The 19,246-nt window shown below is 37.9% G+C and overlaps 1 protein-coding gene across 1 annotated transcript in view; it reads right to left on the bottom strand.

Annotated features, from left to right (window-relative positions):
- Positions 1–6,910: 6,910 nt before the first annotated feature.
- RRAS2 (RAS related 2) overlaps positions 6,911–19,246 on the bottom strand; it is a 53,472-nt gene continuing 41,136 nt past the window's right edge. The window contains exons 2-6 of the mRNA XM_058159250.1: positions 17,489–17,576; positions 16,773–16,875; positions 16,131–16,239; positions 14,547–14,665; positions 6,911–9,399 (exon numbers count right to left, since the gene is read on the bottom strand). Of these exons, the coding sequence (XP_058015233.1) occupies positions 9,312–9,399; positions 14,547–14,665; positions 16,131–16,239; positions 16,773–16,875; positions 17,489–17,576 (507 nt within the window). The 3' untranslated portion in view covers positions 6,911–9,311. The remainder of the gene's footprint in view (positions 9,400–14,546; positions 14,666–16,130; positions 16,240–16,772; positions 16,876–17,488; positions 17,577–19,246) is intronic.

Raw genomic sequence — 19,246 nt, 5'->3', positions numbered from 1 at the left:
AATGCTCTCAAGCACATATAACACTTCAGCCTCCTTCCAAAAGAAACAAGAGTACCAGCTGTACCAACTTTGAATCAATCAAAACACTGATACACACACACACCCACACACCCCTAAATACATATTTTGAAAGTGATGTTTTATTGCCAACAGCAACATCTTCCCTTACTGGGGGCAGCGTTGTGATCATGTTAACAGTTGGTTGTTTTGTTGCTTAAAAAAGGAACAAAGTCCTAACAGTCCATCGGCAATGGGTGTGGAATGAAAGTCGGACTGATCCAGAATTTCTCTCAACATGTGCAGGTTTATAAATAATGCATCAAGCTGGGAACAGAACCAGCACATTTTGTGTTTTCTCATGATATGTGACACACACTTGTTTTTGGTTTCCTGCTGATGCCTGTCAGAGAATAAAATAATTTTTGTCTTCCTTTCTTTTTTCCAAAGTCCTGCACAGAGCTGAACATTTCCCCAGCAGGATTATTTTTTATTCTGTTCCCCAGCAAATCCTTTTCTATTTGAAACAGACACAGCAGGTCGGATGCTATTGCTGTTCCAAATTCCAAGTCCAAATAAAGTTCTTTAAAAGCAAGTATCTTTCCATACAAATTAATTGCTGCAAAGAAAATGGGTGAAAGGCATCACACAAAGGCCTCCTCCACAAGGTTTTGATGAGTTATAGATTAGTTCAGTGGTGAAATCCATTTTTTTTACCACTGGTTCTGTGGGCGTGGCTTGGTGGGCATAGTTGGTGTGGCAGGGGAAGGATACTGCAAAATCTCCATTCCCACCCCACTCTGGCGCCAACCAGAGGTGGTATTTGCCAGTTTTCCAAACTACTCAAAATTTCCGCTACCGGTTCTCCAGAACCTGTCAGAACCTGCTGGATTTCACCCCTGGATTAGTTATAGATTCTGCATTGCTGAAAACTCTGAATTGTTAATTTTCAGATACATGAGAGCAAGCTAATGCATTACTTCCTTTGAGACCTAGGTCCTAGGACCTAGTTAAGTGCCACACACTTAGCTATTTATATAAACAATGAAAGAATTGATATGGGCCTGTATACACAATTCTACCATTGCACAGATGCTGTTTCCAACTGCCTAGTTCCTATTCTTATCTTTGTAATTAAAAGATGTGTGTTTCATGTTGTCTCTGAGATCAACTATCTAGAATAACCTGTAAAGCCAACTTTCAGAAACACTAAGGCCAAATTAAAGTTAACATGCTTCTTTCTGTTTGAACAAATTTGATCTTCAGCTTGATTTAAACACTTTTCTAAAACAAGGGAAAACCTACACTCTATTCATTGTTAACATATTCACCTCTTCATCTATCTTTCCTAGAGATCTAGTTTCTGTGTTGGTGGGAAGAAGCAAATATGCCAACCACAGGAACTGCAGCATGCTAATTCATCTGTACAGCTCTCTGTTTCTTAACCTGCTTCCTGTCAGAGACGCCCACCTGTAGCAAATGCATCACACAAAGGCCTCCTCCACAAGGTTTTGATGAGATTTCCCAATTCCTCCGAATTTTTGTTGCCATATTTTCATAGCAATGCACAAAGCTGGGGGTTATGGGAAGCATTTGGAAAAAGGTGTGTGGGGAATGCTTACAAATCTCACATTTGTACAGAAGTTGGTCTTACTCTTTCCACCATTCACCACCACTTTGCTTCTCATGTTTTTCAGGATTCTAGCAGAAGTAACTGATGTGGCTGGGCTGTCAAACTCACAGCCTAGAGCAGGGCTGTCAAACTTAGGCCTGCGCCAGATGTGTCACGCACTGGCCATGCCCACGCCCAGTTTAGCAAAGGGGGAAGAAATTGCAATACATCATGTGACACCGCCATGATGACACGAGGTGACACCCCTGCCAGGACAAATCTTATAAATTGTCTTCCACTACTACCACCAGCTGAGACAGCAACTGGTCAGGGCAGGGAACCTCCCATCTATCTTTGAACTGCCTGACCACTTCCATCCTCTTTGCTTCTGGTGTCACAGATAATTCCCCCACATTTCTACCTCACCTTGTCATCCCCCTTCACTCCTTTCCCCATCTCTTCATCCTTTTTCCTTCCTGCTTCCTCCTTAACCTTGTATTTTTCTCTCAAATTTCTTTGATGCAAGAGAAACATCACCCGAAGAAAATCCACTAAGATTTGCATTCAAGAAAAATCTAGATCCTTGCACCAGCCTGCTGAGATGGTGGGAATGGATGTATGGGTTTGTGCACAGCCACATCTTCTTTAGACCCACACAGGTTTTGAAGCCATCATTGAATAGAATTTTAGTTTAGTAAGTACTAAATGTGTTTCCTTAGCAAAGTGTTTAACTTGCTGACATAGAAATGGCATTGCCATTGTTCTTCTTAAAGATAGTCCTTGAAGAATGGGTTCAAGCATTTTCGCCATTGAACAGGAAAAAATTTATTTATTTATTTATTTATTTATTCGTATTTGTATACCGCCCTATTTCCCGAAGGACTCAGGGCGGTTCACAGGCAAATAAAAGACATTTATGTACAAATTAAGATAACCATTAAAAAAACTTATTCTAAAAGCCAAATTATTAAAAATAATATAAATATTAAAACCAGTTTAAAACCCCTATAAATTTAAAATCTAGTCCAGTCCTGCACAGATGAATAAATGTGTTTTAAGCTCGCGACGGAAGGTTCGGAGGTCCGGAAGTTGATGAAGTCCTGGGGGGAGTTCGTTCCAGAGGGTGGGAGCCCCCACAGAGAAGGCCCTTCCCCTGGGCGTCGCCAGACGGCACTGCCTAGCTGACGGCACCCTGAGGAGTCCCTCTCTGTGAGAGCATTTGAATGCATTTTTTTAAAAAAAGGAAAACCATTCTGGTGCCTTGTCTTGTTTAAGCAATATAAGCTTTACTTTTGATATAGTTGTCTTACAAACATACTTAATGCAGTTGCTGACACTGTCTTCCTTCCATTCCCCCAGACTAGAACTACAAACAGTAAAAAAAAACAACACTTAAGCAGCTAAGTTAAGAGAGAATGTTTCTGTCTGCTGTATGTTTAAGCCCCCTCTGCTGGACAAATAGTTGATTCAAATGTCAACACTTATAAGAAGAACAGTTGAGTCAGAGTTCCCAGCACAATCTACAAAGAACATTGCTTGTATCTATGTGAGAAAAGCCTTGAGAGATGAGATGCTGCCTAGGGAACAGTCAGATAAGACAGGACATTGCCCGCCGTGTGCATAATAAGAGAAAGAGGCTGAGAAGGATCCGTTCCTAGTTTCTCACCACTTTCCAGTAAAGAAGGTGAGAAGTAGATTTGTACACTTCAGGCTTTGCAAGATTGTGTTCATGTTGTCTTACAGTGAAGTAGAAAAATGAAGTTGTAGGAAGTTAGCACCTACCCCTCTCCTAGAAAAATGAAATATTTTAGGAAATATTGAAAAGGCAGAATATTGTATTTCCCTGGATGAGAAATAGAGAAACATGTTTTTTTAGGCAGGAAGCAGACTCACTCTTAATAGCCCCCACTATCCTCAATAGCCCACAGCAGATGTCCGCACCTAAAAAAAAAAAAGATAGCTAGGTCTATTCACAGGCAAATGCCCTCACCCAAGATCCAACAAAGGTAGGATTAGCCCTCTACCCATCTAGCAACAGAACTCACTACATGGCACTTTGTGTCGTGTCCCACTCCTCCGCTGACGGCCGGGTCAGGGAAATCCGAATCAGGCTTGCCTCTGCAGCTCTGCCCAAAGTCCTAGCAAAGTCCTCAGAGCAGGCAGGAGACCAGTAAGTGACTTCAGCAAGATAAGTTTGACTTTGCCTGACTCAGAGACTGCCAGAAAGCAGATCCTTTATATAGGCCATGGGGTGTGGCTCCATGACTCAGCACTCATTAAAGCCTGCCCCTCCCTTCCTTCTGTTGCCTCCGCCTATCCAAACTTCTGATGCGAGGGTCACTCCAATCAGCTGTTGTTGGAAGTAAACTTTCCTCAGGCTCACATGCTGTGGAGGAGGGGGAGGGGTCTAGCTGCTCCGTTTGCCTGGGCATGGAGCCAGGGCTGGGGCCGGGGGATGCTCCCTCCTCTGCAGCTTGTCTGGGCATGGAGCCAGAACTGGGGCCGGGAGGCATACATTCCTCCGTGTTCGGGAGCAGATAAGCAGACCCCGGCTGCGGTGAGAGCAGACAAGACACAACACTTTGGGAGATTGCATCATCCAGCAAGGCTCAACCAAGCTTGGGACTCAAGGCAGACTAGAGTTGCCGCTGCATGGCTCCATGGGAGTCTGACAACCAATCAGAATACAAGCTCAAATTCAAAGCCCAACAGAGGGCATAAAACCAAGGCACTCTCAGCATCTCTGCCCTTTTTCTGCTCAGGAACTCAATCCTGTTCATCAATACACCTTCTTTCCAAGCAACATCCATGAATCCAGTGTCTTTTCCTCCAGTTGGAACTGAACCCAGAAGGACATTTCTTCCAACAAAGTAGAATTAGCTTTTCTGGTCATCTTTTTGATCTGGTTTACCTGACAAGGCTGACATCCATCTTGCAAGTCTGCAAAGTCTGGGAGACTAACGGGCAAGGAAAAAAAACAAACCACCAGTATATTTTTGCTGCTAAAAAGCCAGTGCTTTCAAGAATTTAATTCCTCATACCACAGTCCTTTTTCCAACATTCAAAACATCACGTGTTGTTTTTTTTTTAAAAAAGGATTTTCTCACAGCCATTCTGATCACGTTGACTTACAAAGTAAAGATAGAAAGTCTATTTTGTATGTGTGTGGCGATGGGGGAGCACCAACTTTTCTATAAAATCTACAAAGGTGGTAATTTAACTTTATTACTGTTACATCGTACCAACAGATAGAATGCTGTAAAATAAAGAGTTGCAAAATGATTGGTTCCTGCCTTCATGAGGCAACAATCTATACTTTATCAAAGGTAAGACTAGGAGAAAACAATGGGATTTTATATCTACTGCCTTAGTTCGCTGGGGAATGGATTGAGATTTTCAAGGGCTTTATGGATAAGGTGGAATTTTAAAAAAAGGAGGAATTGTGTGTAGATTAGCAATCAAAATTAACATTTTGCTATTTTTTTGTTTCCCATGTTTTCTTGCATCCGTTTCCTTCATATTAAAGAGTTTCATAATTTTTGGCTCCAATGTGCAAAAACAATGCCTGGATTTATTTTTAATGATACAGGGCCCATCTGTGTGACTTGAGGACACTGGAAAATAGATTTCTTAACATGTATGTTCATTCTGGCTGTCTTAAGAGTCGCACGCACTGTGATAATCTTAGTATTATCTTATGTGTATGTGTCTATATGGAGGGCCATAAATAAATAAAACTTCTGGGCAATTATTAGAGATTTTGATAGCACAGAATCAAATTGAATCAGAAATCACTTTTCTGGAATTGTGAACTACCCACTGAATGTCTCCAGGATGAATCTAGCATCTCACGCATCAAAAGAGTATCAAAAATAAGTATGAAAGAGTATCAAAAAATGCATCAGCCATTTACTCTACCGTTTGCTTATTGCTTCAGAACATTTTGGAAGGTTATATATCAAAAGTACTTGAAAATTCTGGTCTGGATTAATAACAGGCACCACCAAGTGGTCTTTATTTGAAAGGTGGGACCTCTGGCCCAGTACCAAACTTGAAAAATAATGTAGGTTGCCATCTGCATTTCATGTATAACTATCTCCACAATTCTTCTGTAGGCAAGCTGACTGAAACAAGCTATTTCGCTTTAATATTTTTCACCCTAACTTCAACTGAAGTGGGGCTTGCAATTGACAGTTTAGGGCTACAAGTCAGAGTCAATTCCAGTTTGTGCTGTGGCAATTGCCTGACATTAAATAGCTGGCTCTTATTCTTCTTTTTTTCGGGATGTGACTGAATGGAGCCTGTTCCTGCGGTTGCTGAGGGAAGAATACAGCTGGAGCGCCAGCTATTTGTTCTGATCATCTGAAGCTGCAGGGAAACAGAATTATGAATTGCTTCCCTCTCTTCTCAGTGAATGACTCGAACTGCAGTGGGGTCCACCCCACCAGTGAAATGGAACTGTGTAGAACTGCAGAAAGTGCTACAGCAAAGGAGACAAACAGACAAAGCACCCAATTTGTCTGACTAACTGTTTCTCCATACAGTTCCTGGAAGGCTTCACATAATGGTTTTCAGTTTTCTAAAAGGAATGTCGGATGCCACTGAAACACGGTTTTTCAAAATGGGAAAAGAACTTATCGATAATTGACTGCATTCCACATTTTAAAAAAACAGTTGTACAAAAGAAAGTTAATGGATACTGTGCTTGACTAGTTATTTAAGCCTTATGATGAAGTGCTCTCTCTAATTAACTTTTTTTAGTTAAATGTATGCAAGCATAATAGAGCAATATTTAAAAGTGGACAAGTATATAATTTACACAAAACACTTGCAGTTCAACCATTTTTTATGAAATTATTGATCCCCCATTACCATCACCATTCCAGCTTTTGTTCACATGTTATTTAAATCATTTAAGAGTAGGAAGATTCAGGGAATGTACCACTTTTAGTGTCTAAGACTTAGGTTCACAATGAAGCTTGTTATTCTGATTTTTCTTTTCTTTTCTTGAGCTGAAACCTAAACATCTAGACTCACATAGAATTCAACTGATATTTATAAAATGTCACTTCCTCAGCTTCTTCCCGCTGGAGATTGGGCAGCGTGTTTTGAACATACATTAAATCATCACCTCTATAATCAGAAGGCGTTTACCAAACTCTGAAACTTTTCTTCTTGGGAATTAAAATCCCAATCGATTTTTTTTTTTAGTTCAGTGGATAACACCTATGAAAAATGGTACGAGTCTTAACCTCTACTCAAAGAATGTTCAAAGACGGCGGAGAATCATCAACACATGCAGTTTTATAAAAATTTTATATTTTTGCAACATAGCAATGCTCTAATAAAACCACATCAATTAGGTCTGATTTACTTGGTTGTGGATAGGTGCTCAGAGCTTTGGGATGGGACAAAGGAAGGAGAAGACATGATTGTTAAGCCATCACACGAAGCGGACTTTTCTGCAGTCTATAAAGTTTGCACAATGTTTTCTTAAAGTTCTACAATCACTGTAATGAGATAACTGATTTTGCAACATGGGCAAAACTTATTACTGATCGTCATCAGTACAGGAAAGCCAAAAACAAACATGGGATTTCAATATAATTGTGCACTTTAATGTTTACATTGATCAGTTACTCATCAAGGAAGAGCAAAATGCCAGGAATCAGGTAGATAAAAGATTCCTGGTTTTTTGTGTTGTTTTTTTTGGGCCACTGTACACTAATGCTGCTCTTCTTACAAAAAGAGCAAATGTTTCTAAATTCATCTTGCTTGCTCCACTTAACTTTGTTTTGTAAATGACAGCTTCTATGTACTCACTTGGCCGACATTAGCTGATTTCAAAAAGTTAAGCAGGATCAAATCTGGTTAGTCCTGGTAGGAAAGACTACCAGGAAATACCATAACAGAGTTACATTTTGGTCTGAAAAGTTAAAAATCTCAGGAAGCAGCAGTGGCACATCATTTACATACTGTTGCCCGAATTATATGGATGTGCCCCTGATGTCACAGAGAGTGGAGGTTTTACTTATTTTATAAATATATAACTACAGTACCAGAAGCTGTATTAAAGAGAACCATGGCTTCCATCTGCAATTGTGCTGTGAATGTGTGTATAGCTCTACAATGTTTTATTCTCAAATTCTGTTTCAATAATTTGTTTAGTATATGCTCACAACATAATTTAAATTATAAAGCAACTCTACTTAGTTTTATATTATAGGTGAATTTGGAACATTCTGGTTGGCCTGCTTTTTAAGTAATTTCAGCCTGAGAATGGTTATCTGAGGTCTTTTTCACCTCCCCATTGTGGACCTGACAATTATCACGTTAAAATCAGTCTAATGTTACTTAAGACTATACTGAATAATTAAATAATCAAACTTTGAGAAATAATCAGTATGGCACTCATTTACAATTTCAGAAAATGACAAACTATCAATCCCACTAAGTGTGTAATCCCACAGAGTAAACCCAAAATTCTTAACCATAGCTAGCATACTTTAAAGTTGGATATCGCCCACTGAACTGAACATTCAGTTAAACACTTGTACAGTTTAATAGTTATATAATGGTCAGTCATTTGTGAAGCATACGGAAGGTGTTTTGAAAAACATGATACGATAATGGTTACTGCATATTGGGCAAGACATCTGCCTGCCATCATTCAGTAAAGCTGGAACAAGAAAGAGGTTCGACCACAGTTCTACAAATCTTGCATTATGCAGTTCCATCAGTTGAAAGTATACTGCGAGAATTAAATACTCATCTTTACATATACACAACATGCCGTGAAAGCATATTTGCTTACAAACATATAAAAATACTTGTTAACTAGTTTGATAAGAAAATAATGTATAAAAGTATATAGCAAAAAACATTTAATCATCTGACAATGGAAAGAGCAAAATCCTCTTTTTATATTACATGAAAAACAAAAGCTACAGATTAACTTTTCTGGATTCTCCTACCTGGAAATACAAAAGGAAGACACAATTTTATTCCAAACCATGATGCAATATTATTTAAAACTAAAATGCTCCAGTCCATAATGAGCCCAGGTATTTGGCCATAAAGCTGTAATACTAATAATCCTGTAGCTATTGCTGGAGCCATAAAATAAATACAGTAGACAGTTGAGCACTGGAAAAAACTGCAGCATAAACAAGAGCTGTAACACAAAACTTTGCCAATGAAATTCAGTGTATTGGCTTCCTGTAAGGCAGGCTGAATTTTGTTGTCTAATCTAATTAAAGGGTAAAACCTCCAAATCTACTCTTTAAAAAAATACTCTACATATTGATTAGAGAACTCTTTCTGTCTTTCTCTCGAGTATGATCAACAAAGATCTCACTGGGGGAGGGAGGGGGAATACCCATACAGCCATTTTAAGTTTGACTTCAATAGACTCCTAAAACTACTTTTTGTCCATTGTGAATAAAACTCCACAAAGTGCAAGTTTCTTGACGAAAGGAAAAAGAATTTGGGAGTATTAAAAGAAGCCTTAGTGTATTGACCTCTGATGTGAGATGACTAAGGTGTCTTCTAGGTCTGGACCAGTCTGATTCTTTCCAACTAAGGCTATTTTGGTGACCATTTATACAACATGCACACGTAAAGCAAGACAAAACATCAAGACACACAGGAAGAAAAGTGAGGAGAATTAATCTGGCAGTCGATAGCTTGTTTTAAAGGATCTTTAGACGATGACACAGTGGCACCCTTTCTTGTCCTTCTCCTTCCTCGTTGGCTCTGGGGAAGGAGGACATTCTTGTTCTTGAAATTTCCTACGAAAGAAAAAAAAAATCAGATAAGACTTAGGGCTTCAATCCTATGCAGTTCCACATATAAGTCTGCTTAGCTTATGCATTGCTCCAACTGTCTCTGATTGAATCACAGACCAATGCCGCGTTTCCTCCCATGCACCCATCCCCCCGCAAAATGGGAGTAAAATTTAATTTTAGGAATCCACTGATGAAGATGTTATCCATTTAGTCATGTCCAAATCTTGATGATTCCATGGGTCAGGTCTCTCCACATCTTCTGCTCTTGTACTACTTCTTTGAATCGTTCTATGCTTTGGCTGGTGTCAGCTTTGATGGCGTCCATGCTCTTCGGTGGCCTGGTTTCCTTTTACCACTAACTCTTCTGCACATAATTGCTTTCTCCAATGAATTCCCCCACATGACATGGCTCAAAATAAGTAGGATGCAGTTTTGTGATTTTGCCTTCCAGTAACATGACTGGTGTTAGGCATTCCAGTACTTGCTTGTTAGTCACCTTTGCTGTCCAAAGACTATACAGGAGTCTCCACCAGCACCACAGCTCAAACGAGTCAATTTTCTTCCTGTCTTGCTTTTCTAAAGTCCAACTGGAATCCATTGAGCCCATGCTAATTACAGCACTTTGCACCCGCATAAAAGTAAAGTGGATGGAAGTGAATTTTTTTCACACTAATGGGTTTAACTGAGATGGGCCATTTAGATATTTGTTCACATTTTGTACAGCACATCTTGTCAGCAATATCCGGAATGTTTCCATTCTAGTTTCCTCTCTTATACTATAGCACATCCTGCCAATATTTAGTTGGCATGCTCAACTTGTATGTTCCAGGCTTAACTTTTTTTTTTTGCAAAATATTTTTTATTTTTTATAAACATATTAAAAAAGATCATTGTGAACAAATTATTGGTCAGGTACATCTTAAAACATATTAAATTACCCAAATTATAATCTAATACAATGTATTTTCTTCTTCTTAAATTTAATTATTTATTGCACAAATCTAATAAAAAAATCAAATTCAACCTATTCTGAAAGATATTTAAAAGAAGTCTAGTCCCCAGATTTAATTCCCTAAAACATCATTAATAAATCTATTTTTTTAAAAATTTCACCAATCAAAGCTTTGTATCTTCATTACTAATCAAAGGTCAGATCGTCCAAAAACTTCTTTCTTAAAACTGCCCAGAGATCACATAGACAGTTTCTTTCTTATATAGGAGTAGTCCTGAACTCACAAAGATCACTCCGCCCATCATCTTTCTCTGCCTCTAAATCAGTAACATATATTAAAATTTTTCTTTCTAATCAGTTGAACTTCATTAATAAATCTTCTATCAAGTTTTTAAATTTCACCAATCAAAACTTTATATCTTCAAGAACAGTTTTTTCCCGAAGGCCATCACTCTGCTAAACAAATAATTCCCTCAACAATGTCAAACTATTTACTAAATCTGCACTACTATTAATTTTCTCATAGTTCCCATCACCAATCTCTTTTCACTTATGAATGTATGACTGTAACTTTGTTGCTGGCAATCCTTATGATTTATATTGAATTGTACCTTGATGAACGTATCTTTTCTTTTATGTACACTGAGAGCATATGCACCAAGACGAATTTCTTGTGTGTCCAATCACACTTGGCCAATAAAAATTCTATTCTATTCTATTCTATTCTATTCTATTCTATTCTATTCTATTCTATTCTATTCTATTCTATAGGAGTGGTCCTGAACTCACAAAGACCACTCCCCCTCATCTTCCTCTGCCTCTAAATCAAAAATATATATTTAAAAAAAAATCTATTTAATCAGTTTTTATCTTCCCCATAAATTTCTTAATAAATCTTCTATTTATGTTTTTTAACATTTCACCAACCTCAACTTTATATCTACATTACTAATCAGACCATCTAAAATCATTTTCTTAAAACTGCCCAGAGATCACATGGACAATTTCCTTCTTCTCTTATCATCTTCCTCTGCCTCTAAATCAATAATCATATACTTAAAATTTCTCATCTAATCCATTTGATATCAAACAAAAAATTGACATTTACCAGGGTAATCTCTAAGTATTTGTTTAATTGATTCCTTAGAAGTTTTTATTAAATCATTTTATTACCTTACTTGGTCATAAAAACAAGAAAGAAAAGAAACAAAAAAATAATATTTTTTCCAGAACATAATAGCACTCATTTCCCTCTTATCCCAATTTATTCTAATATCTTTCCCTCCATTTCCCAAAATCTCAATTATTTTCATTATAAATATCACAACATTAATATTAACATTTTCTGATTAAATTCTCCACATAATTCTAAAAGCAGCTATTAGTTCCTTTCAAAGAAATGTCGTGTGCCCACATCAACAGAGCTTTCTTCGTGGGAATAGACCGCTATTCCATTCTTACAGTCTTTCTTTGCCTATGGAAATCTTGCTTAAATAAAAAGTTCTCCGCTTAATTTTGTAATCCAAAGACACAACATCTGTAACTCTCCTCTAAAACTGTTGTGTAATCCCAGCAACACCAATCTTCATGAAAATAGTCACAAGAAAACTATTCGACTCTAGCTGTCTTCCTCTGCCTCTAGATGTCTCCTTTTGAAACAGTTACAGCTCACAAATAGTAAGTAGCCATTTTGGTAACAAAGTTCCTTTGTTCTCAGAAATTTTGGTACGTGGAGGTGCCTTCATTTTTCTTCTATTTTAATTGTCTTCTTAAACTTATTTGTCTTTCAGATTCTTATCTCCTATTTTTATCTTTAGTATTCCATAGATTTAGAATAGAGGGATTTGAAATTTTCGCTTAAAAACAGTTCAATAACTTCTTTTATTCTTTTCTTTTATTTCTTAATTTCCAATATAGTCCATTAAAACTTCTAGGGATTTCCAAACCGTGCTTAGTTACAAAAAAGAATTTATTTTCTTTTCCTTATTCAATTGGGGCTCTACTTCGATTCCAAGCCCCGTCTCTGTTCTTTCACTTCCAGAATGTGTATTCTCTTAATTAGTTTCTTCCACTTTCACTTGTTCAATTAGCCGCCAATTTAAAAGTTCTCTCCAAGGCTTGTTTAAAACTATTTCTTCATTGGATCATAACTCACCCGACTTCAACAATTTGTTTCTTAATGCTTGTCCCTCCTGCTCGATTTGTGACCGCGGCTTTGGTGCAGCTGTCATGATGGATGCAGCTGGGTCGGGGGAAAAGATCCGGAGCTATGGGGAGTTTGCCATCTCCCCGTTCGCTCCGGCAGCTCCCCCACTCTTCGCTGCCCCTTCGAGGCAGCTACAGTCCGATCCAAAGTTCGGACGGACCCCTGGGTGGGGAGATATCGGCGCAAACCCTGAAGACATCGGGGTTTGCGACCGTCTCGCCCACGACACTGGCCTGGCTTTCCTTTCCAGGCTTAACTTTTATGGTCATATTTCAAAGGACAGGACATTGGATTTCCAATATTTTGGACTCAGACTGGGAAGACCCAGGTTGATATCAACATTCAATCACAGAACCATCCTAAGACCATCACAAATGGGGGAAGCAGCAAGAAGATAAGCCATACTACCTTATTCCTTTACAGAAAGACCAAACTTGAAAACAAACACGCACATGTAATAAGGGACTGGTTATGACAATGTAACTGACTATACAGCTGCTCCTAAAAAGTATTGTAGGATAGAGAGGAATGTAATATCTGTTGCCTACCAAGAAATACCTCATTTCTAGAGACGCTCAAAAAGGTGATGATAAAACACAAGTAGTTGTTTAATTATATAGAATAGGAAGTAGGCAATCTGTTGAAATCTCCAAAGCTTCTATTAGTGGCCCTCAGCACATCTGCTAAATTCACAAAAAGTATAATTCCCGAAATAGGCATATTGCAATTAAAAAAGAACCTTTTCCCCTGCACACCCAGCCCTATCCACATATCTGATCACGGTCATCTGTTTTATAGTCCCCCAAATATTAAGCACAATCTTTCCCCACCATCCTTATTCTAGAACATTTCAGTTAAGTTCTGCCTGGTTAAGGGACAGGAAAATCTTTAGTCACCCTACTGAATGAGTATCATCAGGAAGTCTGTAGTTGGGCTAAGTTAAGATGCCTGCAATAGTATACAAAGAAATACTTAATAATTTGGGATCAAGCAAAGTCTCCATTACAGCAGGCTCTTAGGCCTCGACAAACTTTGCAGGAAATTTTGTTTTCTGTATCTTAGTGTTTAGATGTTGGTTGTGATGCTGATGTCCTTTTCCATGTTTCAGAATCACCTCTCCTCTGCATATCTCAAAAGTAATGGATTGCAGGTATCATACAACATATCTGATACTGCTATCTGAATGGACAGTTCTTCATTTTATTTTTATTCTGCTTGATGTTAGAATATTATTGTTTATGTAAGACAGTTTGGACTTCCTCTATGTGAGATGTCATATCCAAAGACTTTTAATTTTAAAAAAACCTTAGCAAAAATATAAATTTAATAATGCCAACAATATGGGTATGATAAAAACATGATCAAGTTAATATAAAGGTCTCTGGTATATTCGAAGTATTTAGCAGCAGGCAATTTTTACTGATAACATTAATAACAAAAAGCAAGGATGGCAAAGAAAAGAGATTCTAAATCTTGAGAAAAGTTCCATTCATCAAATTGGACATGTGAACAAAAATAACTTTCCAAAGAATGTCATGCTAATAGAAAAAATAAGCACCCTCTTTTAAGAAACTGATTAAAAATGCACCGAAAACTGATTTGAAAAAAACTGTTTACACTGATCCTTTGTTAGGGTTACATTACTGAAATGGACTCATTACCTCATCTAAGGAAAAGAGCATCTTGTAACTCTTGGCAAATTATTTACCTGAGACACAGAAGCTAATGCTGTTGAGATTACAACATTTGAAACAACATACCTTCTGCTCATAAAGAGAATTCATTTGCATTTTACACTGTTTGGTGTGTTTTGGTTTTTTTTTTTACAAAAACACAACAATTTTACGTATTACTTTGGCCCTCTCAGTATATAAAACAATCAATGAATAAACTCCATGAATAATAAAATGGAAAGAGAAAGGAAGAAAATCTATTTTTTTAAAGAAAAGAAGTTAAAGTGCATTTCTATGCATTTGCAATTCAAGGTTTTACCTTATAACTCGGACAAGTTCGTGAAAAGCTTGATCTACATTGAGACGTATTTTTGCTGAAGCTTCCATATAGGTTACTTTCAACTGCCGTGCTAATTGCTGACCTTCCTCCTGTGTTACCTGAGAACATGAAGAAAAGATATGCTGTATATAACAGCAAACACCAGTGTGTTTGGGTAACCAGAGTAGCTAATTCTGGCTCTGTCCTCACCATGGACAAATTCTTATGCTGGACTGCAATTTCTCCCATCAACTGTGATTAAATTATTTTGATCAGTAAAGATGCTTTTTAATTTGAGCCCACAAGAGACTAAGCAAAACAAAGATAAAGACTGTCAACCAGAAAAAACACGATTTCTGTAACAGAATTGTATATGCTTGGAATGCATTACCTGACTCTGTGGTTTCTTCTCATAACCCCAAAAGCTTTACTCAAAATCTATCCACAGTTGACCTCACCACTTTCCTAAGAGGACTCTAAGGGGCGTGCATAAGAGCACAAACGTGCCTACCGTTCCTGTCCTATTGTTTCTTCCCCTATGTATATATATGTTTATAGTACCTCGTTTCTCCTCATATATATGTTTATATATTATATAATCCTTTATGCAATGCTTGTATATATTGTTACGACAAATAAATAAATAAATAAATAAAAAATAAACCAAGGGAACCTAAGAGTCAATTTGTTATCAGAAAATTATGCTATAGAAGTGCTACACTCATACGTAACAGCATTCTATATCAGTGGCCATGTTAATAATGGACATGGTGATCTGATTAATGGATAACGTACAAATTATGTACTGTATACCATCCACCATATATTGCATGGCATTTGCATGATCTTGTCATGGCACCTGGGACATCACTTCAACAAGACATCCATGATGCTGGCTGTTGATGGGGAAAGGGGAACAATGATATCTCCCATAAATGCCAGCTACTTTCACTGACAGGAAGATTCCACTCTTTTTCATCCTAAATAACTTCCTCTTTACATGCTATTTGTTTCAAAATAACTTCTCTTTTAGTTATATTCTAATAAGTCTATTTTCTGAAAGGGTTATTATTATTACTACTACGAATGAAAAACAATCCTCAGTTTCTAATGCTATGAGTAATTGTTGGTATCGGAAATGTTGGAAACATAATTGGAAAGAGACTCATGCCTTAATAATGATGTCATGATAATTGTCTCATCGCTTAGATATTGTCCTGAATAACATTCAAATGGCAATTGCTCAGAGAAGAAGTTGATTTAATGCAGAAATGCTTTCATAAATTAGAATGGTTTCCTATCTAAATATTTAAGTATGAAACTTCTTAACTGCAGAGCAAGACCGCCTGATTGATTTTGGGCCAGAATGTGGTTGCTAAAAGTTGACACCAATGTGATGGCAAATAATTAATCCATCAAGAGGGTAACCTCCTGAAAAAAAAATAATTAGAGCAGTACCTCCCCAGAGTTTCAAATGGAAGCATTCTATCTGGAGATGTCAAGAACTGAATCCATTGCCATACATTCTTCTACAGCAGCATTAACCACATTCTTTTTGGCATTTCGTTCCTACCAAATTCTTACCTGTCTCTGATGGTCCAGGTCAGCTTTGTTTCCAACTAGAATCATAGGGAACTCATCACGATCTTTTACTCTAAGAATTTGTCTTTGAAATTTATAAATTTCTTCAAAACTGGGAAATAAGGGAAGAAAAACTGTTAGGAACTATTCAAGCTAGTAGCTGTCATCTCACAATCCTTAACAGAATAACAGACTTGGAAGGGACCTTGGAGGTCTTCTAGTCCAACCCCCTGCTCTGGAAGGAAACCCTATAGCATTTCAGAAAAATGGTTATCCAATCTCTTCTTTAAAACTTCCAGTGTTGGAGCATTCACAATTTCTGGAGGCAAGTTGTTCCATTGATTAATTGTTCTAACTGTTAGGAAATTTCTCCTTAGTTCTAGGTTGCTTCTCTCCTTGATTATTTCCATCTATTGCTTCTTGACCTGACCTGAAACTCTCCTTTTGTGGGATGGTAAAGCTATACTCAAGAAAATTAAATCCACCATTTTCTTGTTTGAGCTGAGTTAGTCAGACATTTCTATGGAACTTTGCAGAAAAGTTAATTCACTGTGTTGAAAACCAGGGCCAAATACTCCTAAATAATCTGTGTTGGTTTATTCTAGCCACAGTAGATATGATAGATCTCATACAGACTTCCATTACCTTCCTCTATCTGTGACTGAAAAGACAAGCAGAAAGCCTTCTCCGGTCCTCATATACTGTTCCCGCATAGCTCCAAATTCTTCTTGGCCTGCTGTATCTAGAACTAAAAAAAGACTCATTAGTTTTACTTCCTAAAAAACTTCCTTTATAACCTCCATGCATTAACTATAGTTTAAATTATTTTTAAAAACCAAGGGTATATTCCTTAAACTAAACATGTCCCCTCCCATGCCTTTCTGTTACACACTCCAATGCTTCTTTTAAACTTTGTCTCCAGATTAACTGCAATATTGAAAGTCAACTAAGAGGAAACTTCAAACAGTCAAATGTTGGGAGGTACAATAGGGGATATTTCCCTAACATACCAGACATACTTTATTTAATCTTTAAAAAATTAACTCTAACATGACTTTGTGGGAAAGCTAACATGACGTTTTCTCCACCCTATATTACTGTTCTCTAGTAATTCTACACATGAGTGGTAGAAGGTGGATTTAATTTCTGCATGTGAAGACTACAGAAAATCACTGTAAAGGAGAAATGGAGCTAATATGCTCCTCCTTCCATGCATGTAGAGGCTCTACATGCTTACAGAAACTTAAGAGAGGAACAATTAAAGAAGTGAATACAAATAATGAAAATGAACCCGGTCCTTAAATAAATATTCCACACCCAATACAAATTCTATAGAGGGACAAAATTAATAAGAAACTTACTATCTAATCTTGCTGCTCTTTCGTCTATTACACATTGTTTTGTGTAGGAGTCTTCAATTGTGGGATCATAATCTGTAACGAAGTACGACTGCAGAAAAAAGAAGAAGAAGAAAGCAGCACATTAGGCCCCAAAGTTATTGTGAAACCATCAACCAATCCATCAGCATGACTCCAATCCTGAAGGAGAAAAGAAAATCACTGCAATATATTCCTAATCCACTGATCTGATCCAAAAGAATATCATGTTCAAGAGTATCAAAAGCCACTGAAAAGTCTCAAGGATGCATTTAACACTGTCTGGATCCTTCACATGAGCAACCCTGGAAGCTAGCAGATCATGGATTTAACAGGTAGCTTCTCCAACAGCCCAAAGGACTTTTTCTTCTTCATCAAGGCTAAAAGGGAAGGCCTACAGAGAAGTCCTGTCCAGTCAGTGGTGGGTTTCAAATTTTTTTACTACCAGTTCTGTGCGTGTGGCTTGGTGGCATGGCATGGCTTGGTGGGCGTGGCTTGGTGGGCGTGGCCTGGCTTGGTGGGCGTGGCAGGGAAAGGATACTGCAAAATCTCCATTCCCTCCCCAATCCAGGGGAAGGTTACTGCAAAATCCCCATTTCCTCCCGATCAGCTGGGACTCGGGAGGCAGAGAATAGATGGGGGCGGGGCCACTCAGAGGTGGTATTTACTGGTTCTCCAAACTACTCAAAATTTCTGCTAGCAGTTCTCTAGAACTGTCAGAACCTGGGAAACCCACCTCTGAGTCCAGTGTCCACCTGAATGTCATTAGAGACCTTTATGAGACTGAGATTCCCAATTGTTCAGTCTGCACAGAGTGCCTTGTAGGGTAGAGGGGCAACATCTTTTTATAGAGATTGAGGGGGGTGCATATAGGCTTGGCTGCCATAATGCCTGAAAAGAATGCACTTTCTGTCCAAGCCATAGGCTACCTCAGAAGTGTATTTCATTACAGGTAATAATGTTGTACAGATAATACATTGCAGACAGAGTAACTAGATTCTGCTATGAATCATTATAAACTATAATCCAATCTCTCTTTTAACAAACTGCAGTTTAATTCTGCAGCCAGTGATGTGGGATGGAAGTGTTTCCATTTTTAATAAATTAGAATAAATGAATACAATGCCACACAACTGGAATTAATGTTATAGCGGTTGAATATAAAATACCTACATATATTATTTTTCTTTTTACATGACTGACTACACTTAAAAAGCAGATGGGCAGAAATGTTTAGACATGCTATACCAGTAGTGGGTTGCAATTTAGTTTGCTACCGGTTCGTTTGTGCGCACATGGGCACTCGCACATGTGTGAGACACTTCTGTGTCCTAGCGGGTGGGCGGAGCCTCACGGCACCATTGCTACCGGTTCGCCAGATCCGAGGCGAACCGGTAGCAACCCACCACTGTTCTATACCCCTCAGGAGTGCAAAGGAGAGAGTAGGGTGCTCCATTTCTAAAAGTAAAACAAGATTAGGACAGAAAATGGGTTAGCTTTAATTTTCATTCATTTGTTAAATATAATTAAGTTTTATGAAATATGGTTGTGCTTCAAAATGCATTGTTAACTTTCCTATTCTTTCTCATTAAAAATTACAATTTGGCGGCAACTTTTCAAGGCTCTGGGACTACACTCCATACTTCTGGATGCTTTGTGAGTCACTGAGGCCTCACATCATGTGTTCCTGCTAGATTTAGTAATACTTAAGAATTTCTTAGTCCCTTTTTGTTAGTTGAAATA

This window comes from Ahaetulla prasina, chromosome 1, assembly GCF_028640845.1.
Source record: "Ahaetulla prasina isolate Xishuangbanna chromosome 1, ASM2864084v1, whole genome shotgun sequence".
Classification (NCBI taxonomy): domain Eukaryota; kingdom Metazoa; phylum Chordata; class Lepidosauria; order Squamata; family Colubridae; genus Ahaetulla; species Ahaetulla prasina.
This window is presented reverse-complemented; position numbering and strand designations above follow the sequence as displayed.